Source organism: Scyliorhinus canicula, chromosome 12 (assembly GCF_902713615.1).
Source record: "Scyliorhinus canicula chromosome 12, sScyCan1.1, whole genome shotgun sequence".
In the NCBI taxonomy this organism is placed as follows: Eukaryota; Metazoa; Chordata; class Chondrichthyes; order Carcharhiniformes; family Scyliorhinidae; genus Scyliorhinus; species Scyliorhinus canicula.
The window spans coordinates 32,835,368-32,861,321 of NC_052157.1; the positions used below are offsets into that span (position 1 = coordinate 32,835,368).

The following is a 25,954-nucleotide window of genomic DNA, read 5'->3' on the forward strand; positions in this document are numbered from 1 at the left end:
CCAAGCATTGTCTGGCATCTCTGACTTTTTCTATGTAAATGTTTCTGGAACATACCTCTCCATTCACCTGAGGAAGGAGCAGTGCTCCGAAAGCTCGTGTTTGAAACAAACCTGTTGGACTTTAACCTGGTGTTGTAAGACTTCTTACTGACCTCATGAGTTCTAACGCAATCTTGCAAGATGTCACGATCTGAATTCAGCCCATTATGAAGAGCAGAGTTCCGCAGTGCAGGAGACAGATCTAAGTGTCACCTCATCGGGGCAGTTCCCACTGAGCCCCGGGAAACACACAGGTAAACGCCCTCGTTACGGGACCCTGTTCCCATTTGGATAGATTGCGCCCATTGTAAAAGGGATGAAAGGCAATTAATGAAACAAAACAATAAAATGCTCTGTAAAGGTTATGATCAAAGCCAGTGATAGTAAAATTGTATGGCTTTGTTCAGGGGAGAATAGAAGCAAACACTAAATTCTCAATTTTGACCAAGAGTAGAGACCAGCCATGTAAAAAGAGATAAATAGCTCAACATTTTGCGTATCTGCAGAGCTCGTACTTATTATGGAAAGAAAATTTCAAAGGACCAATTGAGCTGGGGCAATGGGTTAAAGTACATTGGGCGCGATTCTCCCGAGTTACTAAAAATCGGGAAGCCGGCGTCAAAAACGGGCGCGTTTGACGCCAGCCTCCGCACCCCCCCCGAACGGGAACCGATTCTGCTCCCCGGTCGGGGCTAGCATCGCGCTGCCGTGAACTCTGGCATCGCGGGCTTAACGAATTTCGTTAAGCCCGCTAGCCAAAGTTAGCGACGGCTGACGCGTCAGATGACGTCAGCCGCGCATGCGCGGGTTGGACGACTCCAACCCGTGTATGCGCGGATGACGTCATCACGCATATGCGTGAAAGCCACGCATGCGCGGGCCGGTATGTCCCTCAGCCGCCCCGCGAATGGATCCAGCGGGGCGGCGGAGGGAGAAAGAGTGCACGGGGTAAGTACCCGCTGCCCACGATCGGTGCCCACCGATCGCGGGCCCATGGCACCCTTTGGCACGGCCGTGGTACGGCCGTGCCAATCGGTGCCATGGTTTCCCAGATCGGGACTTTATGGCCGTTTTTACGAACGGTCAGACCAGGTGTGTTTTACGTTCATAAAAACGTAAATTTGGAAATTGGCCTATCGGCCAGGGGAGAATCGCTGCTCGCCGTAAAAAAACGGCGAGCAGCGATTCGTGTCGGGGGGCGGCCGTGGGGGGGGGGGGGGGGGGGGGGGGGGGGAAGAGCATAGCAGGAGAGCGTCGGACCAGCGTGTCTGTAAAAATTTACGCCGCCCGCTATTCTCCGATTTTTCGTAAGTCCGGAAAATTGCGCCCATTCTCTTGTTCAGTCAACTCCTGCTGGCAATCCTGTCCTAAAGCAGCTCTGACTGGAAGTCCCAGCCTGAGCCGATTCCTGCTGATACCTGTGATTCAATTTACTCCCCTTGGCATCAGCTGAATAAACTTGCCGTTGGTAAATCAGACATGGACTTATTCTTTTCAGTGCGAAAAATATTTGATTTATTTCCGTCACATCTTTAAAAATTAGTACTCGTATCTTATTCACCACATAAGCGCCCCCTCTCCAAGGTATGTGTTCCTGATTATTCCTCTTTAAATGAATTAAGTTGAAAGTGAGAGAAACCAGTGACAATCAGGCCAATTATGGATGTTGGTAGGGGAGCAGTTGGAGAATTCTGCCAAAATATAACTGAGTGCCATTTTGGATGGGAACTGCAGGGTGATTGGCGCCTGGTGAATGAGCATGATCCAGATCACAATTCACCCACACTTACTGCAAAAAATGATCCCCCACATGAATCAGACCGAGCCAGATTTCCCAGATATCTGGGGCTCAGCTGTTCATTGCGAAGAGGGAGCAGCAGTTAAACAGTCCCTCAACACTTACTCCCAGTCAAGCCAGGAGGATGGCAGAACGGAAACCTTTTCCTCAATTTCTGTAATGAGACCGGAGGGTGGATTCTCCGTTTTTGAGACTAAGTCCCCATGCCGTCGTGAAAACTGTGGTCTTTTACGCCAGGAAAACTGGTGTCAAAAGGCCACAGATTCCCCATTTTGCTGGGGGCCAGCAGGCAGCCGTTGGAGAGCTGGCATCTCTAGCTGCCAATTCGGCCCCCAGCACTTCCAGATCAGAGGCCGCGCACGTGCACGGCGCATGGCGGACTCAGCCCGCGGGCCTGGACCAGCAAAATACTGCCCCGCATGGCCGCTCGCGTGCTCCGGACTGCCCGGCCACATTGCCCACAGCCCTGAATTAAGCCACCTCTGCCCGCCGATCGGCCTTCCCTTGACTGTGGTGGCCCCGGACTGAGTCTGCAGCCACCACGCGAGGATCCCGGATGGTGGGACCACACGAGTCTCATGCCAGCGGGAATTCGACTGGTCGGTAGTGGAGCATCGCAGGGCAGGCATCAGGAAATGGACTGAGGCGGTGGCTACTCTGTGTGGCGTACTCGATTTTTGGGGGGACGGACAATTTGCAAACTGGCGGCGCTTCCGATTTCGGTGGCCCCATCACCGAACGCGATTTTGCCATCGAGGAGCGGGGATTCTAGCCCCTGATCTGGCTTCTGGATGCCATGGAGAAGAGGGACACCCTGTATCCCAAGGGGGTAGGAAACCCCAGAGCACTGTGACATAATTCCATCTGGGAAGCTGCAGTTAGTGCCAGCAACATGACAAGGAGGAGTGTTGTCTAATGTAGGAAGACGATAAATGACCTTCTATGAGCTGCAAGGGTAAATTATTACCTCTCTCCTGTCATCAGTCCTGCCTGCCACCCCAGGATTCCACCCCCCCCCCCCCCCCCCCCCCCCCCCCCCAGCCACATGGTGCCCACATATCATCTGCTATAGTGCTCCTGTCCGGCTCACAATGTCCTTGTTTGTTTCCCCACAGGCGATGATGTCCCATAACAAGAGGGAGAGGGAGAAGGCGGGTGGGGGTGATCCCCGAGTTGCGAGTCCCCACCCCCAAGGAGGAAAGGGCCCTGGAGATCGCGGGGTGGGCGAGGAGCGAGCTGTGACCAAGAGTGAAGATGTCTGTCAGAAAAGTGAGGATCCACTGAACCTCATCCAGATGCTCTGTCTGAAGTAAGTTGTTGATATCCAGTCCCTCGTCTTCCCCTTTTGCTGAACCCATGTCCGTAATCTTGCAGGCTCACCATCTTATGAGGCCGGGCTATTCGGATCCACCCCCCCCCCCCCCCCCCCCCCTCCGCTGTCATCACCCAAGTGTCCACTTCAGAGAAGAGCTCCGGGGAGAACACGGTCAATAAAAAACAGCTATCACCCGCACCTTCCACCATTCCAGAGAAACACACCTTGGTGGGTGAGATTAGAAGACAGACTTCTGGGTCACTATCTGGTGAGCATCACACAGCTGCTGATGCACATCAGGTGGAGGCAGGAACTTCCAAGGGTGACGGCAGTCAGAGGTCTGCTGGATCCCAGGGCTCAGCTGGCCCCCAGCCAGATGCCAAGCTTCTGGATAAGGATCTCCCTGAGCTGCTAGAGATGATAAACTGGAGCCATGAGATTCAGGAGAGAGTGTCAGCGACATTCCTGAAATTGCAAGGCCAATTGGAGGAGTTCCAAAGGACTCATGGGAGATGGTGCCGGCATTGCATGGCACCCAGGCCAACACTGCTGGGAGGCGACCACAGTGGAAAGCCTGAGGCATGACGTTCGAAAGATGAGTGGTGGAGTCCAAGGGATGGCTTAGTCTGTGAGGATCATGGCTGAGGCCCTTGACATCATGTCCCATTCTCTGGGGCGTTTGACACATCGTCCCAGTTTCTCCATATTTGGGTTGAATGTTTCTAATTAATTATGACACTCACAGACTGCTGAACATGCTTGCTTCAAGGAAAGGATTTCACACAAAGCCTGGTCTCCTGATTCCTGTGGCAGTAGGAAGGCACCCCGGTTGGTCCTATGTAATGTCCTGACAGATATGCGACCACCAAGTTGGTTAATAAATATTGGTTCATCAAAGTAATAAATATATACAGAGAGTGAGATAAAAGGCTACCATGCTCCAAGACTCCAAACTCCTAACTGGGAAAACCGCGCCCCACCCCCAGGGTTTGCACGCTCCAATCCTATTGGCCGATCATGTCACATCACAGTCCGGGAACCCACCACAATCTTTTTGCCATTTAATATTAATTTAGGGTGACTAAGCATGATCCTAGATCTGCCATGATTGCCCAGTTATGAGTTCTAGGATTTTGTAATACAATGCTCGCCAAAAAAAATGGAAGTACCTACAATTTTGATTGACAGTTGCCAAAAGGCCTGTGGACAACTCTTAGTTGTTGTAACATGGCTCTCTGCACCCAGCAGGTCTGTGCATGAATTGGAAAATTGCTGTTGGTACTTCCTTACAAAAATATAGTCATCTTCGGCAATTTTAAGGCATCATGAAGTTCTTCCTCACACAAAGAATGATCAACGCACGGAGACAGAAACCTTAGAATTATTTAAGAGTGAATTGGATAGATATACTAGCAGGAATTTCAGGTCCTTCTGGTTAAGTGAGCTGAGGTAGGCTGAATTTTGCATTCATAATTATATTTCAATTTGTTCTTAAACAATAAAAGCCAAAAGTTAAATCTTTTGTTGCTTGTTTTTGCAACTTTTGGAAATCTTACTTCAGATCTAACATAGAGCAGTTACACTGGATAAGATATACCATATGCATCTAGTTCTTCAAAACACTTTTACATATAGCAGAGACACTGAGGCATGCAAATGTTTGAAATCACTGATACATGGCAAAACAATCAATAAGTTCATTTGCAATCTTGCCTTAATTTGGATCTGATGCATTAATTAATTCTATTTCAGATACTTGCAAATTAAACAAAAAAGGTTTGTAAATGTTTCCAATTTGGTCTGCTCTGTATCCTGGTGGGCAGTTCAAGGAGACGGATTTTTATTTATTTCAATCCAGCAGATGTGCATAAAAAAGGAGATTGCCACCATAATATGTTGCAATACGTTTATACTGTGGGGTAATGAAAGATTCGCAGAGGGTGAACAGAAAAGAAATTAAGTTACAGCCTACGGTCAGAAAAATACTGAAGCATTTATATGGATGTAATAAAATTGATAGTATGACTAATATAAATTGAAAATTCAAACATGACATGGATAGCTGGAAGTGAATTGCAAGGTTGTAATCTGATGGAGGAGTTCAGAGTATATTCTTAACCAAGGGAATAAAGCAGTTTATAAACTCATCTCAACCAAAATCAGATTGCAGCTACTGGCCTAACCCCTATCTAAGTTAAATATTCATGTGTATATAAATTATATATATATGTGTACATAGTGTATTTCTCTTGGTGAGTTGAAAGATATCCTGTTTTTTAACTGGAGCATTAGACTACATAATGCATTATGTGCCAATGTGTGATGCCAGATATAAAACATAAGAGTAGAATATATTGCATGCTTAAGCAAGATGTAGGACCATGTTTGGGCAGAGCCAGGATCGGCACCTCACATGCTTGATAAAGGGAAAAATTAAATGCAGGATGTAGGCAGAAAAATAATGTTTTCTGCACCAGATAAATTGCAGATTTATTTTAAACATATTTTAAATAAAGATTTTAAATACCAGGGGCGGGATTCTCCGACCTCCCCGCCGGGTTGGAGAATCGCCGGGGGCCGGTGTGAATCCCGCCCCCGCCGTCTCCCGAAGTCTCCGGCACCAGAGATTCGGTGGGGGCGGGAATCGCGCCGCGCCTGTCGGCGGGCCCCCTGGCAATTCTCCGGCCCGCGATGGGCCAAAGTCCCACTGCTGTCATGCTGGTCCCGCCGGCGTGAATCAAACCACCTACCTTACCGGCGGGACAAGGCGGTGCGGGTGGGCTCCGGGGTCCTGGGGGGGGCGCGGGGCGATCTGGCCCCAGGGGGTGCCCCCACGGTGGCCTGGCCCATGATCGGGGCCCACCGATCGGCAGGCGGGCCTCTGCCGTGGGGGCACTCTTTTCCTTCCAAGTTTGCCATAGTCTTCACGATGGCGGACGCGGAAGTGACCCCCTCCCCTGCGCATGCGCGGGGATGACATCAGCAGCCGCTGACGCTCAGGCGCATGCGTGGACTTCCGCCGGCCGGCAAAGTCCCTTCGGCCCTGGCTGGCGTGGCGCCAAAGGCCATTCCCGCCGGCCGGCGGGGCACCAACCACTCCGGCGCGGGCCTAGCCCTTCAAGGTTAGGGCTTGGCCCCTAAAGGTGCGGAGACTTCCGCACCTTTGGGGCGGCCCGACGCCGGAGTGGTTCACGCCACTCCATCCCGCCGGGACCCCCCGCCCCGCTGGGTAGGGGAGAATCCCGCCCCAGATGCTGAGATGGTGCACATACAATAAAACCTGATTTCAAGCCCAAAATACTAAAACAAGCCATGTCAGCAATTATGAACACTGGGAAAGCAACAATCTACCCCAAAAAGAGATACTTTGCATCAAAAGTTTAAGGGTGTTCAGGGAGATTGTCACCAAACTGTGTCACCTCCAACTTTCAATCAGAAAAGGCTACCCTTGCAGTAATATAATTATAAAACGATTACACTCGATGCCCTATGATCTTATATTCAAACATACTAACAGAGAACAAAAATGTTACCATTGTGCCTTAAAAAGTCAGCAAAAAAAATCACATACCTAAATTGTACCAGACATCCATCTCACCGCTCAATGTTCGTACTTCAATTATAGTTTGTCCAAGGAAATCGTCCGACTCTTTCTTGAAATGCTGCTTAACCCGGGATTTAATATCGTCATCTTCATCCCAGACTCTAACTTTTATTCTATCAGTGGAATTGTGGCACTCACTGTCCATAAATAAAACATAAATATTAAAAGTGTAGCATGGCGTAGATTACCACATGACAGAATCTATCCTTATCTAATTTCTAAACAAATTTTTATTCAGTAAAGTAACTTCTTGGCATCATTCAGGAATGATTTGTTGGATTACAAATAAAACTCTCATGAGAGCAATTAAATGTTGTTATCCACCTATTACAGAGTGGCTGTGCATATGTTTAACTGCAAATTGTAGCTGGGAAAATAGATATCGTCGCAATTTGTCTCGAACCACTATGCTGCACCAAGACACATGAATTGTCAGGAAACTGTTGCTCAAGATTGAGCTTTGGAATTAGTTAGATTCTGCTGTTGTGTGCAACCAGAATATATTTAGAATTATTAATGTTCTCCCCCAACAAAAACCGGAAAGAGGATGAAAATATTGGGTGGGATTTACCGACAACATGCCGTGTGTTTTGCGGTCCCGCCACAGATCTATTGACTCCACTCCTCATTGCCGGAACCTCTGTAAGTCAGAATGGGACCGTGATTTCCGGCGGGAACGGCCGATAAATCCCTCCCATCGTTTTTTAAACTAATTCAGCACAAATAACGCCGATTTCAGTTGTAATAAAGCAAACGTAAGCATCCTGTTAATTTTGCATTTTCCCACCATTACTCAAAAATATTATTGCGGGAATGAATGCATTTTAAATACAGTAATGAAAATTCGAAGAAACAAATTAGGTGTGGCTGGCTGAATGAAAACATTAAACTAAGGGGCAGCACGGTAGCATGATGGTTAGCACAATTGCTTCACAGCTCCAGGGTCCCAGGTTCTATTCCGGCTTGGGTCACTGTCTGTGTGGAGTCTGCACATCCTCCCCGTGTGTGCGTGGGTTTCCTCCGGGTACTCCGGTTTCCTCCCACAGTCCAAAGGTGTGCAGGTTAGGTGGATTGGCCGTGATAAATTGCCCTTAGTGTCCAAAATTGCCCTTAGTGTTGGGTGGGGTTACTGGGTTATGGGGATAAGGTGGAGGTGTTGACCTTGGGTAGGGTGCTCTTTCCAAGAGCCTGTGCAGACTCGATGGGCCAAATGGCCTCCTTCTGCACTGTAAATTCTATGATATGATAATGGGGCTGGATTCTCCGAGTTCCAGACAATTAGTGCTGACGTTAGCATGGGAACAGTGGCGCTTTATGCCAGGAATAGTGGCGCAACAGCTGCACCAATTCTGGGACCATTGAGGGGCTTGCGGCCTTGCTGGCTAAACTCCCGGCTCCCACGCTAAAAACTGCTGGAGAATGGGCGGGTCTGTGGCTGCGCATGCGCATGGCGGCGGTGCCGTGCAACATGGTGCCGGCCGAGCACAGACCCGGCCTACCAAATAATGACCCCCATAACCCCCTCACCATCCCCGGACCACCCACCACCAATCCCCCTCGCCGAAGCTCCCCTGGCCAGCGGCACGGCTCACCCCCGACTGTGACGACTCCGGTCACAGTCCACAGCCGCCATGAGAAAAAAATACCGTAAGTGTTCCGCGCCGTCAGAAATTCGGCCCATCGGGATCCTGAGGCCCTCCCGACGGTGTGCTGCATAGTTTTTGAGGGGGCGGAGCATCGCAAAAGCGATTCTACCCCCGATTTCGGCGGAAACGGGGATTCTCCGGCCGATCGTCAAACGTGATTTCGGCGTCGCGAATCACGGTCACAGTTATTTTGTGACTCAGATAACTTGACAGTCAACATTCCAGTAAGTATGCTCAAAAAGTCACAGATAAAATTTCATTTCAAGCTAATAACAGCTACTCCTCCAGTCAATTAATGACATTTTAACTAAAGTTTACTCAATTCAATGAATATCTCAGAAGGTTATTACATTACTTTTTGTGTTCAATAATGCCCTAGCCTTCACTTGTAATTTACTGTAACAAAGTTCCAGCCACGTTCATATCTCTCTGGATAGTGTTGTTGCCTCAAATGCAGTCATTCATACACACCATTGGGATGAACAAAGCAAAGGCTTTTCTACGGCAGCAGTAGTAAACTCAGTTGGCAGAGAATGCAGACTTCTTCAATGAGGTCATTGAATATTCTGAAGCTCAGTGAGCTCAGCACTGTCGCATTTAGAGTGTCTGAATCATCATTCATCCAACGCAACTGGAAAAATGGCGAAATAATTGCAGCAGCAGGGTAGCATGGTGGTTAGCATAAATGCTTCACAGCTCCAGGGTCCCAGGTTCGATTCCTGGCTGGGTCACTGTCTGTGTGGAGTCTGCACGTCCTCCCCCTGTGTGCGTGGGTTTCCTCCGGGTGCTCCGGTTTCCTCCCACAGTCCAAATATGTGCGGGTTAGGTGGATTGGCCATGGTAAATTGCCCGTAGTGTCCTAATAAAAGTAAGGTTAAGGGGGGGTTGTTGGGTTACAGGTATAGGGTGGATACGTGGGTTTGAGTAGGGTGATCATGGCTCGGCACAACATTGAGGGCCGAAGGGCCTGTTCTGTGCTGTACTGTTCTATGTTCTATGTTCTAATTGCACATGGTATTGAACATGGAAAAGGTCTGGATTTGCTTTTGAAATGAAATTCCTCTTATCTGTCTTAAGTGATTCAGTTCCTATAATGTAGACTTGTCATCAGTGGACTGCACAAAGGCAACTATTGTAATCATACCACTGCAGAAACAGGAAAAATGCCACAACAAATAAAAAAATTTAATGACTGTGGTAAACCACTGTTACACCTGTATTAGGTGATGTAAGGTCAGACCTGTACTACAGGTTCGCCGATAGCCCCTGCCTGCTGGCTCCGCCCAGTATGAGGAGTATAAATATGTGTGTCCTCTATTCAGCAGCCATTTCACCAGCTGCTGTGGGAGGCCACACATCTTACTGCAATAATGCCACAGTTGTATCCAACCTTAGTCTTTGTACAATTGATCGTGCATCAATTTATTGCAGTAAGATTTTCGAAAAGATGGACCTCCGAATCAAACCAGATCGCCTGCTGCTGGATCCACACTCAAGCGACGCCAAAAAGAACTTTAATCACTGGCTAGCTGGCTTCGAGGCCTATATCAACTCAGCGACCACCCCTCCGATGGAGGCTAAGAAGATACAGATCCTGTACTCAAGGTTGAGCTGCAGCGTGTTTCCGCTGATCCAGGACGCTCCTATCTTCGCAGACGCCATGGCGCTCCTCAAAGAAAACTAAGCATAGAAAACGAATACACTCTTCGCCAGGCACGTACTCGCCGCTTGCTCTCAACTCCCTGGTGAGTCCATAGAAGACTTCTGGCGGGCCCTAATCCCACTCGTCTGGGACTGTGACTGTCAGGCTGTTACGGCCATTGAATAATCCAACCTTCTTATGCGTGATGCGTTTGTAACGGGGATTGGGTCAGACCCCATACGCCAAAGACTGCAAGAAGGGGCCACGCTCGACCTAACTGAGACTAAAAAGCTAGCAATCTCCATGACGGTCCCCTCACGTAATGCTCAGGCCTAACCCGCGGCTGCGCGGTCCACCCCTCCTACCCGTCGTGGACCCCACAGACGGCCGCCCTAGCCGGGGCTGTACTCAGCCAGTACGCCTGCGCCACACGCCAACCCGTGCGCCCGGGGGTCCCCGATGTTACTTCTGCGGCCTGCAGAAGCACCCCCGCCAACGCTGCCTGGCCCGCACTGCCATTTGCAAGGCTTGCGGCAAAAGATGCACTTCGCTGTGGTATGCCAGGCCCGGGCAGTCACCGCTATCACCCCCTCCCCCCTGACCTACACACATTGGCGCCGCCATCTTCATCCCGGACCACGTGCGGCCAGTGGGCGCCACCATCTTCACCTTCCCGGACCACGCGCAGCTAGTGGGCACCGCCACCTTCACCTCCCGGGGCCGGGAGCGGCCAGTGGGCGCCGCCATCTTCACCTTCCCGGGCCACGCGCAGCCAGTGGGCACCGCCACCTTCACCTCCCGGGGCCGCGAGCGGCCAGTGGGCGCCGCCATCTTCACCTTCCCGGACCACGCGCAGCCAGTGGGCACCGCCACCTTCACCTCCCGGGGCCGCGAGCGGCCAGTGGGCGCCGCCAGCTTCCCCCCCCACCTCAATCAATGTGTGGCCCATGGGTGCTGCCACCTTGTCCCCGCAGGATCTTCAGGCGCTGCCACCTTGTCTTCCCCACGGGGCATGGATGCCGATAGCATTCCACGACCTGAGCCCCCCCCCCGCTCTCCATCTTCTGATGCCAGCGACGACCGACCACAGCCCGCCTCAGTGACAATCGACCAATCACGTCCGCACAACCTGGCCACCGCTTTGACCAATGTGAGAGTCAACGGACACGTGACCGCTTGCCTGCTGGACTCCAGGAGCACCGAAAGCTTCATCCACCCAGATACGGTAAGGCGCTGCTCCCTCGCAGTCCACCCCACCAATCAAAGAACCTCCCTGGCCTCCGGATCCCATTCCGTCATGATCCGGGGGTTCTGCACGGTTACTCTCACGGTCCAGGGCATAGAAGTCAGCGGCTTCCACCTCTACGTCCTTCCTAATCGCTGCACTGCACTACTACTAGGCCTGGACTTCCAGTGCAATCTCCAGAGCCTTACCCTCAGATTCGGAGGGCCCCTACCACCCCTCACTGTTTGCGGCCTCGCGACCCTAAAGGTCGACCCACCCTCCCTCTTTGCCAATCTAACTCCGGATTGCAAACCCGTTGCCACCAGGAGCAGACGGTACAGCACCCAGGACAAGACCTTCATCAGGTCCGAGGTCCAGCGGTTGCTGCGGGAAGGCATCATCGAGGGCAGCAACAGCCCCTGGAGAGCCGAAGTGGTAGTCATAAAAACTGGGGAGAAACACAGAATGGTCGTGGACTACAGCCAGACCATAATCGTTACGCAGCTTGACGCGTACCCCCTCCCACGCATATCTGATATTGTCAATCAGATTGCGCAGTACCAGGTCTTCTCAACGATAGACTTCAAATCCGCCTACCACCAGCTTCCCATTCGTAAATCGGACCGTCCATACACTGCTTTTGAGGCTGACGGTCATCTCTATCACTTCCTCAGGGTTCCCTTCAGTGTCACTAACGGGGTCTCAGTCTTCCAAAGGGAGATGGACCGAATGGTCGACCAGTACGGTTTGCGGGCCACCTTCCCGTACCCAGACAGCGTCACCATCTGCAGCCACGATCAGCAGGACCACGACCCCAACCGTGCCAATTTCCTCCACACTGCCACTCTCCTCAACCTCACCTACAACAAGGAGAAGTGCGTGTTCAGCACAACCCGCTTAGCCATCCTCGGCTCTGTGGTCCAGAACGGAGTTCTGGGGCCCGATCCCGACCGCATGCACCCCCTCATGGAGCTTCCCCTCCCCCACTGCCCCAAGGCCCTCAAACGCTGCCTGGAGTTCTTCTCCTACTACGCTTAGTGGGTTCCAAACTATGTGGACAAGGCCCGCCCATTCATTCAGTCCATCCACTTTCCTCTTACGGCCGAGGCACAACAGGCCTTCGCCCGTATCAGAGCTGATGTAGCCAAGGCCGGGATGCACGCAGTAGACGAGACACTGCCCTTCCAAGTGGAAAACGACGCATCAGATGTCGCCCTAGCCACCACCCTCAATCAGGCAGGCAGACCCGTGGCATTCTTTTCCCGCACCCTTCATGCCTCAGAAATTCGGCACTCATCTGTCGAAAAAGAGGCCCAAGCTATCGTTGAAGCTGTGCGGCATTGGAGGCATTACCTGGCCGGCAGAAGATTCACTCTTCTCACTGACCAACGATTGGTAGCCTTCATGTTTAACAACACTCAGCGGGGCAAGATCAAAAACGATAAAATATTGCAGTGGAGAATCGAGCTCTCCACCTATTATTATGAGATTTTGTATCACACCGGCAAACTCAACGAGCCCCCAGACACCATATCCCGAGGTACATGTGCCAGAACACAAGTAGACCGACTCTGGGTCCTACACGACAGTCTTTGTCACCCATCATCAAAGCCCTAAACACAATCTTTGCTCTGTTCAGTTTCCCCACCTACATCCACAGTGACAGGGGATCCTCATTCATGAGTGATGAGCTGCGTCAGTTCCTGCTCAGCAGGGGTATCGCTTCCAGCAGGACGACCAGCTATAATCCCCGGGGAAACGGGCAGGGAGAATGGGATGATATGGAGGGCTGTCCAACTGGCCCTATGTTCCAGGAACCTCCCAGCCTCTCTCTGGCAGGAGGTCCTCCCTGATGCACTACACTCCATCCGGTCACTACTGTGCACCGCTACGAATAACACACCCCATGAACGTCTTTTTGTCTTCCCCAGGAAGTCCACATCCAGGGTGTCGCTCCCAACTTGGCTCGCAGCTCCAGGACCGGTTCTGCTCCGTAGGCACGTCCCTCTCCGCAAGGCGGACCCGTTGGTGGATAGGGTGCACTTGCTCCATGCCAACCTCCAGTATGCCTATGTGGCGTACCCCAACGGCCGCCAAGGTACTGTCTCCCTCAGGGACCTAGCACCAGCAGGTTCCACTCATAGGCACTTCTCCGGCCCAGCGCCACCCTCCCCTCCCCCGGCGCTCCCAACATTAACCCCACCAGGACCATTCCTCCTTCCCCTGCCCACGCCAGAGGATGAAGAGGATTTCGGCACACTCCCGGAGTCATCCAACATCAGGCCAGCATCGACATCACCAGCATCGACATCGCCGCCACCACTACGTCGCTCCCAGCGGAACGTCAAGGCACCAGACCGGTTGAATCTCTAACTGGCACCGGACTTTCAAAGGACATGATAAAATACTGTACCTAAATTCACTACTCATATAGTTCTCCACCACCCCTGCCGGAATCATTTTTAACAGGGGGAGAATGTGGTAAACCACTGTTACACCTGTATTAGGTGACGTAAGGAAGGACCTGTACTACAGGTTCGCCAGTAGCCCCTGCCTGCTGGCTCCGCCCAGCAGGAGTAGTATAAATATGCGTGTCCTCTATTCGGCAGCCATTTCGCCAGCTGCTGTGGGAGGCCACACATCTTACTGCAATAAAGCCACAGTTGTATCCAACCTTAGTCTTTGTACAACTGATCGTGCATCAATAACATGTTGTCGAATGGAGCTTGTACATTTGGAATAAAAAAAGTCAACTAAAGAATGACTTGCTGAGATGTATTGCCTTGCTCAGATTGTGAATATTTATTAGCTTAACGTGTGCAATTTACTATAAGATGGACCCGGGTTCGATTCCGACCTCGGGTGACTCGGAGTTTGTACGTTCTCCCCGTGTCTTTATGGTTTTCCTCCGGGTGCTCTGGTTTCCTCCCACAGTCCAAAGATGTGCAGGTTAGGTGGATTGGCCATGCTAAATTGCCCGTTCATCTCCAAAACTAGGGCCTAGGTAGAGGTATGCTCCATCGGAGGGTCGGTGAAGACTCGATGGGTCAAATTGACTCCTGCCACTAGGGATTCTATGATTTCCCTGCTAGCCTATAGTTATACCAAAATGAAATTGTTGAGATACACATTTTTGATATAAATTGGTCCAATATTGTTTTAAGGCACAAAGATTAGAGTACACAAGAAAAGATTAATGCATTTTTGTGAAATATTTATGATAACTTTTTAAAAATAAATTTAGAGTACCCAATTATTATTTTTTTCCAATTAAGGGGAAATTTAGCGCGGCCAATCCACCTAACCTGCACATCTTTGGGTTGTGAGGGTGAAAGCTACGCAGACATGGGGAGAATGTGCAAACCCCACATGGACAGTGACTCAGGGCCAGGTCCTCAGTGCTGCAGTCCCAGTGCTAACGACTGCGCCACATACCGCCCATGATAACATTTAAGGGAAAAGGACACATGACCAATTGTATCTCTTTCAAACAGAATCATGCAATTATACACCTTTGAAGATTATGATGATGAAGTTTTCCTTAAAATAGAGCCACAATGGGCTGGATGTTATCTGGATAATCATAGTGAGGCCAATAGTGCTCACTAGTGCAGCTCTAACAGTTGCCATTCGAGACACCCTGCTCCTCCACAGTATTAGCTGTTACAGTCCCAGCCAAATGGCCCAATTCTGCTCTTCAGAAAATTAAGGATATTCGGCATGTCCCAACGATTCTTACCAATTTCTATAGATGTATCATAGAAAGCATCCTCTCTGGCTGCATCACAGCCTGGTATGGCAACTGGTCGGCCGAAGACCGTAAGAAACTACAGAGAATTGTGAACACAGACCAGTCCATCACACAAAACGGCCTCCCACCCATTGACTCTGTCTGCTTCTCCCACTGCCATGGGAGCAGCATAATCCCACCCAGGCTAGTCTCCCTCCCTTTCCATTGGGCAGGACATAGAGAAGTCTGAAATCACACAGTAACAGGATTCAAAAACAACTTATTCTCCGCTGTTACCAGACTCCTAAATGACCTCTTAAGAGACTGAACTGATCTTATGGACTGAACTGACCTTTCCACGCATCTTCTCCACGGGTGTAACACTATGGGCACGATTCTCCACTCCCCAGGCCAGGTGGGAGCATCGCGGGAGGACTGCTCTGGCACCCCCCGCGATTGTCCCACCCCACCCAAAATGGTGTGTCGCGTTTTGCTACACGCTGCTCGGAGAATCGCTGGTCGCCGTTTTTCATGGCGACCCGCGATTCTCCGGCCCGGATAGGCCAAGCGGCCTGCCGTTCCTGACCTGTTCACGCCGGCAGCAACCACACCTGATCGCTGCCAGCGTGAACAGCGCACCAAAGGTGAGTTTGGGGCTTGTGGGGGGCGGAGAGGAGCTTGAGCACCACGGCCGTGCTCGGGAGGGGACTGGCCCGCGATCGGTGCCCACTCTTTCCCCTCCGCCGCCTCGCAAGATCAAACCGCCACGTCTTGCAGGGCAGCGGAGGGAAAGATGGCAACCGCGTCATTCTCGGTGCGCCGGGCTTTGACGCCAGCGTCAAGACCCAGCGGCCGAATTCTCCGCAACGCTGCTCCTAGCCTCCTGGGGGGGGGGGGGGGGGGGGGGGGGGGGGGGGGGGGGGGGGGAGAATAGGGGGCGAGGAGCGGCCTCAGACGCTGTCATGAAACACTCCGGGTTTTACGACAGCGTCGGCCGTTGCGGAGAATTCCGCCCTAAATACCGTATACTTAACCTGCTGTCTATGTTTACATATTTTCATTATGTATCCTCATGTATTTATCTTATGTTCTATGTTTTCATGTATGGAGCGATCTGCTTGGACAATACACAGAACAATACTTTTCACTGTACCTCGGTACATGTGAGAATAAATCTAAATCTTATGGTCTTATCATAGATGTGGCATCGAAGGACAGCAATGGCATCAATTTGCTCCCAACTAAAGATGGTGGAGAAGGTTTGACTGATGCATTCAGGAATAGTGATTTTTTAACAACGTGGTAAGTGTTAATCACTGCTGAAAAGTCTTCCTGACTTGAATTTAAATAAATAATTATTTTTTTTGTAAAATTTAGAGTACCCAATTCTGTTTTCTCCAATTAAGGGGCAAATTAGCTTGGCCAATCCATTAGCTTGCACATCTTTTTGGGTTGCAGGAGTGAGACCCACAGACCCACACAGACATGGGGAGAATGTGCAACTCCACACGAACAGTGACCCGGGGCCGGGATTGAACCCGGGTCCTCGGCGCGCGAAGCAGCAGTGCTAACCACTGCAACACCAAAATTAAAAATTAAATTTAAAATGCGGGAGATCATTCCTTCAAAAGTGCTCAAGATTTTCAAGAAAAAAACGGTAAAATAACTTTTTTTATTTTTTTCTGTTTCTTTTATCTCACTGTTTTAATACCAGCTGCCTTTCACAATCTGCTTTCTGTACAGAATTTAAATCTAATGCACACCTTCTGGCTTCGACTTTACGGCTTGGATATCAATAGGGGTGGACAGTATGTGGGGAGGTGCGAGGTCATGTACTTCGGTAGGAGGTATCAAAAGACAGATTATTATCTAAATGGAGAGAGACTGCAGGTGAGTTAAGTACAGCGGGATCTAGGCATGAGTCACAAAAAGCTGGCAGGCAGGTCCAACAAGTAGATAAGAAGGCAAACGGCATTTTGGCCTTTATTGCAAAGGATTTTGAAATAGGAAGGGTTTGTTGCAATTGTACAGGGTATTGGTGAGGCGTTACCTGGAATACTGCATACAGTTTTGGTCCCCTTACCTAAAAAAAGGATATAGTAACATTGGAGACAGTCTGAAGGAAAATCACCGGGGTAATTCCTGGGATGAGAGGGTTGTCCAATGAAGAGAGACTAAATAGTCTGGGTCTGTATTCCTTGGAGTTTAGAAGAGTGAGGGGTGTCCTTATACAAACATATAAAATCCTGAGGGGGCTTGACAGGGTAGAGGGTGAGATGTTTTCACTAGTGGGAGGGTCTCGAGCAAAGAGACATAGCTACAAGATAAAGGGTTGGTCTACTGAGGTGCGTAGAAATGTCTTCTCACTGAGGGTGGTGAATCTCTGAAATTCTCTTCCCCAGGGGGAGGCAGAGGCTGGATCATTAGAAGTATTTAAAGTGGAGGTGGATAAGTATTTGATAGATTGAGGAATAGAGGGCTATGGGGAAATGGCACAGAAAAGGGAGTTGAGGCCAGGATAGATCAGCCATGGTCATGTTGAATGGCGGGGCAGTCTTGTCATGGTGGCCGACTCCTGCTTCTATTTCTTGTGTTCTTGTGAAGCAGGGGAGCAGAATTTTTAACCAGAAACACATGTTTAATCTGCACTTCAAATGCCTTCTGTCGCTGACAAGTTCCCTGCCTGGATAGTGATAGGCGTGGCTTCGAGAAGGATGGAGAGTATTCTTGAGGTGGCCACAAAAGCAGGTAAGCTCCGAACTATAACCTGAGGTGGGAGGAGGACGGGTGGTCAGAGCTCTAGGCTCTTTGTAAGACAATGAGAGTGGCAGAGTGGAGTCTAATCGAGGGCGGAGGGCATTGGAAGGGCCAGGGGGATATATCCCTGCCTCTCCAGGACCACAAAGGGCTCTTGGCTTTTCTCCAAGGTTCTCCCAACCTTCCCTTGAGCTGCTGTGTTTCCGGAGGCCTGGACAAGCATTAAAATTTGCTGAACAGCGTAAATCAGGAGGCTGAAAGATATTTAAATTGCCAACCCGCTGTTGTGGGGGCAGATCCAGCTCTGATAGGTTTGGAATTGGATAGGTTGTGAATTTGGGGGGGGGGGGGGGTATCAGATACAGGGTTAGAGCACGTCTCCACTCCAAAGCTTATAGAACATACAATGCAGAAGGAGGACATTCGGCCCATCGAGTTTGCACCGACCCACATTAAGCTATCCCCGTAACCCAGTAACCCCACCCAACCTTTTTAGACACTAAAGGGCAATTTAACATGGCCAATCCACCTAACCTGCACACCTTTGGACTGTGGGAGGAAACCGGAGCACCCGGAGGAAACCCACGCAGACACAGGGAGAACATGCAGACTCCGCACGGACAGTGACCAGCGGGGAATCGAACCTGGGACCCTGGCGCTGTGAAGCCACAGTGTTATCCACCTGTGCTACCGTGCTGCCTTTCCTTCATTACTGGCTATAAACTCTATGGGCGCGATTCTCCGCTCCCCACGCCGGGTGGGAGAATCACAGGAGGGCCCCCCGACTAATTTCATGACCCCCTGGCGCCCCCCGCGATTCTCCCACCCCCCACTCAGAAGAATCGGCGCTTGCAGTTTTTCACGGCGACCGGTGAATCTCCGACCCGGATGGGCCGAGCGGCCTGATGTTCGCGACCGTTTCACGGCGGCGGCAACCACACATGGTCGCTGCCGTCATGAAATCGCCATGAGATGCCCGTTTTGGGGCTTGTAGGGGGCCTGGTGGGGAATGAGCACCACGACTGTGCTCAGAAGGGGACAGGCCCGCGATCGGTGCCCACCGATCGTCGGGCCGGCGTCTCAATCGGACATACTATTTCCCCTCCGCCGCCCCGCAAGATCAAGCCGCCACGTCTTGCGGGGCGGCTGAGAGGAAAGACGACCACCTCGCATGCGCGGGTTCGAGCTGTCAGCCGTCGTGACGTCAGCCGCGCATGCGCGGGTTGGAGCCGGCCAACCTGCGCATGCGCGGCTGACATCACATAGGCGCCACCGACGCGTCACTCTCGGCACGCCGCCCGGCGGCTGAGAGTTACGGAGCGCTGCTCCTAACCCTACCGGGAGGGGAGAATAGGGGGCGAGGAGCGGCCTCCGAGGCAGTCGTGAAACTCGGCCGAGTTCACCACGGCCCTCCCGATTTTTCCCGGGAGCAGAGAATTCCGCCCTATGTCTATGTAAGGTGATTATTGCAAATAGGCACCACTGTACCAAGGCAGGCACAGGAAAAACTATAATGGGCAGTAAGGAAATGGCAGACATGTTAAATTGGAACTTTATATTAATTTTCATGGAGAGAAAAAGGACAAAATACCAGCGGCATAAAGAACCCTAACCATAAGCCAAAGGAGGAACATAATGGAGATAATTTGCTTAAAAAATGATCTATGACGTAAGACAAATACATCTCCATAATTTGATGGTTTTGGCCCTAACATATTAAGGCTGGAAAATTGTAGAGGCATTAGGCATAATTTTTCCAAGCTCTACAGATTCGAGAATTGTCCTGGGATTGAAAAATTACAAATAAAATGCCATTATTTAAGAGGAGAGAGGGAAACCAGAAAACTACAGATATGCCAATTTAACATCAGTCATGGGAAGTTACGAGAATCTATCATTAGAGACAGAGCTTTTCAACATGAGCTGATTAAAGAGAGTCAGTATGGATTTGCGAAGGGTAGATTATGTCTGACTAATCTAGTTGATTCGTTTTTAAGGAGGTCACTAATAAAGTGGGCAGGGGGGGTCTATGATTTTGTCTATATGGATTTCCAGACAGAACTGGATAAGGCTCAGTTCAAGAAATTATCGGCAAAAATGAGAGCACGTGGAATTGAAGCTAATCTCAGGACATGGGTTGATAATTGGTTGGGAAGGAGGAAGGGGATTGAAGGGATAAAAGGAATGTATTATGACTGCATACAAGCGGTGTTCCCAAGGATTTATTCTCAACTTTTTCAACATAAATTGAAACGTAGCCGGGATTTCTCCAGACGTTCACCCCGGCGGGATTCTCTGGTGCCACCGGAAGCACATTCCCCTCCTGTGAGATTCCTGGCAGCGTGGAGCGGCTTCAATGGGAATGCCCAATGACAATGACTGGAGCAAAAAAGTCCCGTCACCAGCGAACGGCGCCCGCCTCCCCCCCGCCAAGAAACATTTGGCTGTGAGGCCGGAGAATCCCACCCAGAGAAAAAAAACTGGAGCAGGGGTTGGCCATTCGGCCCCTCAAGTCTGCTCTGCCATTCAATAGGATCATGGCTGAACCTCTATCTCACCACCATACTCCCGCTCTCTCCCCTTGACATCTTTTAGTGTCTAGAAATCTATCCATTTCCTTCTTAAATGTATTCAGTAACTTGACCGCCACAGCCTTCTGTGGTAGAGAATTCTACAGGCTCGCCAGCCTGTCAAGATATTGACCGTTAGTGAAGATATTGGCCAGGAATCTCTGAAAATGGGGCTATGTCCCCACGCCCGCCGGAAAACGGGAGTGAATCACTCCAGATTTTTTTCGATTCTCCAGAGTTCAGGGGGATAGCAGGACTCCGGCATGCTCCCCGCAGGGGCCCTGCACATCCGGCCGCGGGTCCGCACATGTGCACGGTGGCCGTTTCCACGCCGGCTCCCGCGCAACATGGCAGAGCCCTACAGCGGGCCAGCGCGGAAGAAGACAGGACCCCCTCAGAATGTGCACACCTGCCGATCGGTTGCCCTCGATCGCGGGCCTGGCCATCGTGGAGGCCCCCCCCACCAGGATGGTGCCCGCAGCCGCGACGCCGAGCTCCCGCTGGGTGAAACCATACGGGAACCACGCCAGCGGGGCTCGGCGGGAACTCAGCCGGTCGATCGCGGGGAATGGCCGAGGGGCCTCTTTCAACGGCCCCCGAGCGGCGCCACGTCGACCTTGCACGTTCGGCTGGCGGCAATTCTCCGGTCCGCAGAGAACAGCGTCCCGGCATCGCGGGTGTGAGACCCCATTCTCTGCCCCAGCGCTGAGCGCGATTTCGGTGCGGAGGCTCAGAGAATCCTGGCCATTATTCCTCATCTCAGTCCTAAATGGCCTGTGACCCCTTGTTCTAGAGTCCCCCACCCCCTAGCCATGTGGAATATCATCCCTGTGTCCAGTCTGTCTAGCCCAGCCCTCTCAGAATTTTACACATTTCAAGGCTATTTCCCTGCTCATCCTTCTAAACTCCAGTGAATGCAGGCGACATATATCAATGACTTGGACAAAGAATAGAGGGTCATACGTTTAAGGTTACTGATGGCAATAAGTCAAGAAGGGTAGCAAGTTGTTTGCATGGGAGCAGGAATTTAGAAAGACACAGGCTGATGAAGCGAATGTGCAAAGCTGCAGCTGATAGAGTTCAATGTGGGGAAGTCTTATGTAATCCACTTTGAATTCCTAAAAGACAAATTTAAATATTGTCTGAATAGCAAGCAAATTGAGGGAGGGAGTGTTAGAAATACTAAGCAGACTTCCGGTTGCGGCTATGACCAGCTAAGTCGCACGTTTGGCGGCTCCTGCTACAAAGGTGTTTTCGGGCCGATTGGAAGGCCCCAACGGCGCTGTAAGGACAAATCCCGGTGGGGGAAGGCTCCCTGAGGAGAACCAGACCAACTTTATGGTCGGTACCCGGAGTGGGGTGGTAAAGAAAACAACAGCAGCTCCCCAAAAAAAGCGGGGGAAGAAGACCAAAATGGCGGCCGGTGGCGCACCCGAGGAATGGAGGAAATGGGCGGAGGAGCAGCAGGCCGCTCTCCTGCGCTTCTTTACGGAGCTGAAAATGGAGCTCTTGGAGTCAATGAATGCGACGATCACCAGGCTGATGGGAGCCCAGGCGACCCAAGAGGCGTCGATTCGGGAGCTGCAGCAGGAGATGACTGCGAGGGAGGAGGAGGCCACGGTCCTCGTGGGAAAGGTAGAGGTGCACGAGGCACTCCACCTGAAATGGCAGAGCCGTTTTGAGGAGCTGGATACCCGAATGAGGCGGAAGAACCTGAGGATCTTGGGCCTGGCAGAAGGCCTGGAGGGGTCAGACCTCCTGGGATACGTAGCAGAAATGCTGAGCTCCCTGATGGGGGCAGGGGCCGTCCCTTCGCCCCTGGAGCTGGAAGAGGCCTACAGGGTCATGGCTAGGAAGCCAAGAGCAAATGAGCCCCCGAGGGCGGTGCTGGTGCGGTTCCAGCGACTCAGCGATCGTGAGAGAGTGCTGGAGTGGGCCAAGAGGGAAAGGAGCAGCAAGTGGGAGAATTCGACGGTGAGGGTCTACCAGGACTGGAGTGCGGAGGTGGCAAAGCGGCGGGCCCGGTACAACCGGACGAAGGCGGTGCTACATGCAAAACGGATCAGGTTCGGAATGCTGCAGCCAGCGCGCTTGTGGGTCACCTACAGGAACCAACACCACTATTTTGAGTCCCCAGAGGAGGCGTGGGCCTTTGTACAGGAAGAGAAACTGGACTCGAATTAGACCCAGGGGATACTTGGCGGCCGTAGCCGCTCGGGTACCTTCAGCTGAACAAGCGGCTTTTTTTTTCGGCTGGGTCGGAACTGGGCAACTCTTATTGGAACGGTTTCCTTTTTTTTCTTCTTTCTTTGTTGGGATCTTGAACTCTTGCTTTGGGTTTTTCTTCTGATGTTTTTTCCCCCCTTTGCCAACTTCCCTTAGTTATTGTTATTGTGGTTATTCATGGTTATTTATGGTTATTTATACTGTTTGGTAGAGGGCGACTGTTAAGTACATTGTTATTTGTTATCTATCTGTTATTTATAATGTTAAGTTGGGGAGGCGGGACGGGGGGGGGAGAGCAGATCGGGGATATGGGCTCCTAGGGGGGGTTCTTTACAGGCATGGACGGGGACGGGGGTGGAACTGAAGATGGCGGGGTGGGGTGTGGCAGGGCGAAAGCTTTCCTCTGTTTTCCCGCGCGCGGGGCAGAGGAGGGGGGAGGGGAGGAGTGCGGGGCGTGGCTAGCAATGGCGACCTTTCCCGCGTTGGAGCGGGGCCAGGGAGGAGTGGCAAGGGGGGGGAGGCCCCCCCCCCGAGCCGGGGGGAGTCGGAGTGTGGCAGGAGCAGCCGGGTCAGCGTAAACCAGCTGACTTACGGGAGTACGATGGAGGGTACATCGCGGCTAGGAGGGGTCCTAGCCTGGGGGGGGGGGGTTAGGGAGGGACACCGGGTTGCTGCTGGAAAGACCAGAAACGGGAAGTGGAGGACTGGAGAGGTGGGGGGAGGGGGCCATCGCCATGGGGAGCGGGTCAGAAGGGGAGGGTCGACCCGGGGCGAGCAGGGAACAGGACATGGCTAATCGGCAGGGGAAGGGGGCGGGTCGTCCCGCGACCCGGCTGATCACTTGGAACGTGAGGGGGCTGAATGGGCCGGTCAAGAGATCAAGGGTATTCTCACACCTGAAGGGACTGAAGGCTGATGTAGGAGGTCGGAGTATTTCGGGCTCCACCGAGGGACCAGGCAGGGATGTCCCCTATCCCCCCTACTTTTCGCACTGGCGATTGAACCGTTGGCGATGGCACTGAGGGGTTCAGGGGGGTGGAGAGGACTGACTAGGGGAGGGGAGGAACATCGAGTATCGCTGTATGCGGATGATCTACTGCTGTACGTGGCAGACCCAGAAGGGGGAATGCTGGAGATAATGGAACTATTAGCAGAGTTTGGGGACTTTTCGGGGTACAAACTAAATTTGGGCAAAAGCGAGGTTTTTGTGATACACCCGGGGGACCAGGGAGAGGGTATTGGGAGACTCCCCTTCAAGCGAGCAGGAAAGAGCTTTAGGTACTTAGGGGTGCAGGTGGCGAGACTTCCGGTTGCGGCTATGACCAGCTAAGTCGCACATTTGGCAGCTCCTACGACAAAGGTGTTTAAGGGCCGATTGGAGGGCCCCGACGGTACTGTAAAGACGAATCCCGGTGGGGGAAGGCTCCCTGAGGAGAGTGAGACCAACTTTATGGTCGGTACTCGAAGTGGGGCGACAAAAAAAGCGGCAGCAGCTCCCCGAAAAAAGCGGGGGAAGAGGACCAAAATGGCGGCCGGTGGCGCACTAGAAGATTGGAGAAAATGGGCGGAGGAGCAGCAGGCCGCTCTCCTCCGGTGTTTTACGGAGCTGAAAGTGGAACTCTTAGAGTCTATGAACGCGACGACCACAAGGCTGATGGGGGCCCAGGCGACCCAAGAGGCGTCGATAAGAGAGCTGCAGCAGGAGATGACTGCAAGGGAGGAGGAGGCCACGGTCCTCGTGGGAAAGGTGGAGGTGCACGAGGCACTCCACCTGAAATGGCAGAGCCGCTTTGAGGAGCTGGACACTCGAATGAGGCGGAAGAACTTGAGGATCCTGGGCCTAGCAGAAGGCCTGGAGGGGCCCGATCTCCCGAAATATGTAGCGGAGATGCTGAGCTCCCTGATGGGAGAGGGGGCCGGTCCATCGCCCCTGGAGCTGGAAGAAGCATATCGGGTCATGGCTAGGCGGCCTAGGGCGAACGAGCCCCCGAGGGCGGTGCTGGTGCGATTCCAGCGTTTCTGTGATCGGGAGAAAGTGCTGAGGTGGGCCAAGAGGGAGAAAAGCAGCAAATGGGAGAATTCGACGGTGCGGATATATCAGGACTGGAGTGCGGAGGTGGCAAAGCGGCGGGCCCGGTTTAACCGGACGAAGGCGGTGCTGCACGCAAAGAGGATCAAGTTCGGAATGCTGCAGCCAGCGCGCTTGTGGGTCACCTACAAGGACCAGCACCATTACTTTGAGACCCCAGAGGAGGCATGGACTTTTGTTCGGGAGGAAAAGCTGGACCTGAACTAGAACTTGGGAACGCCGGCGGTCGAGGCCGCCCGAGTACCCTTGACTGATCAAGTGGCCCATGTCTTTCTTAGGCCAGGTCGGAACTTGGTTAAAGTTGATGGATCGTTTGGTTTCTTTGAAACTTGTGTTATGGGGGGTTTCTTTGTTCCTTTTTGTGTGTCTCTTCCCGTTGCCAACTTCCCTTAATTATTGTTGTTGTAGGGGGGGCTTTTTTACTGTTTTTTGATCTGTTCTTTAAGGGTTATGGTTACTGTTCTGTTCGATGGAGGGTGATGGTTAAATACGTTATTATTGGGTAGTTATTTAGTTATGCAGGCATAGTTATGTATTTATGTATTTATTTGAGATTTGTTATTTATATTGTTATATTGTTAAGTTGGGGAGGCGGGACGGGGGGGGTGCAAGTTGGTTATGCGTGTTTTCTTTTTCTCTTTTTTCTTCCTCTCGTTTTAAGGGGGCTTTTTTATGGGCTTGGATGGGGACGGGGGTGGAATTGAAGATGGCGGGGTAGGGTGTGGCCGGGCGAAAGCGCGGGCTTTCCCCTGTTTCCCGCGCGCGGGACGGAGGAAGGGGGAGGAGAGAAGAGTGGGGTGTGGCCAGCAATGGCGGCTTTTCCCGCGCTGAAGCGGGGTCAGAGAGGGATGGCAAGGGGGGGGGGAGGCCCCTCCCCCCCCACATCGGGAGGAGTCGGAGTGTGGCAGGGGCAGCCGGGTCAGCGAAAACCAGCTGACTCTCGGGAGTACGATGGTGGATACACCGCGGCTAGGAGGGGTCCTAGCCAGGGGGAGGGGGGGGGGGGGGGGGGGGGGAAGGGGGGTTAGGGGGGGATACCGGGTTGCTGTTGGAAAGGCCGAGGACGGGAAGGGAAGAACGGGAGGAGAGGGGGGGGGGGCCATCGCCATGGGGAACGGGTCAGAAGGGGAGGGTCGACCCGGGGCGAACAGGGGACAGGACATGGCTAATAGACAGGGGAAAGGGACGGGTCGCTCCGCGACCCGGTTGATTACTTGGAACGTGAGGGGGCTGAATGGGCCGGTCAAGAGATCAAGGGTTTTTTCACACCTAAAGGGACTGCAGGCGGATGTGGCAATGTTGCAGGAGACTCA

The 25,954-nt window shown here is 52.0% G+C and overlaps 1 protein-coding gene across 6 annotated transcripts in view; it reads right to left on the reverse strand.

Moving 5' to 3' along the window:
* Nucleotides 1-25,954, reverse strand: part of LOC119974369 (protein unc-13 homolog C-like) — a 532,106-nt gene that overhangs the window by 294,291 nt on the left and 211,861 nt on the right. For all 6 annotated transcript variants that reach the window (XM_038813153.1, XM_038813157.1, XM_038813155.1 and 3 more), the window contains one exon: nt 6,724-6,893. In XM_038813153.1, coding sequence (XP_038669081.1) covers nt 6,724-6,893 — 170 coding nt within the window. The remainder of the gene's footprint in view (nt 1-6,723; nt 6,894-25,954) is intronic.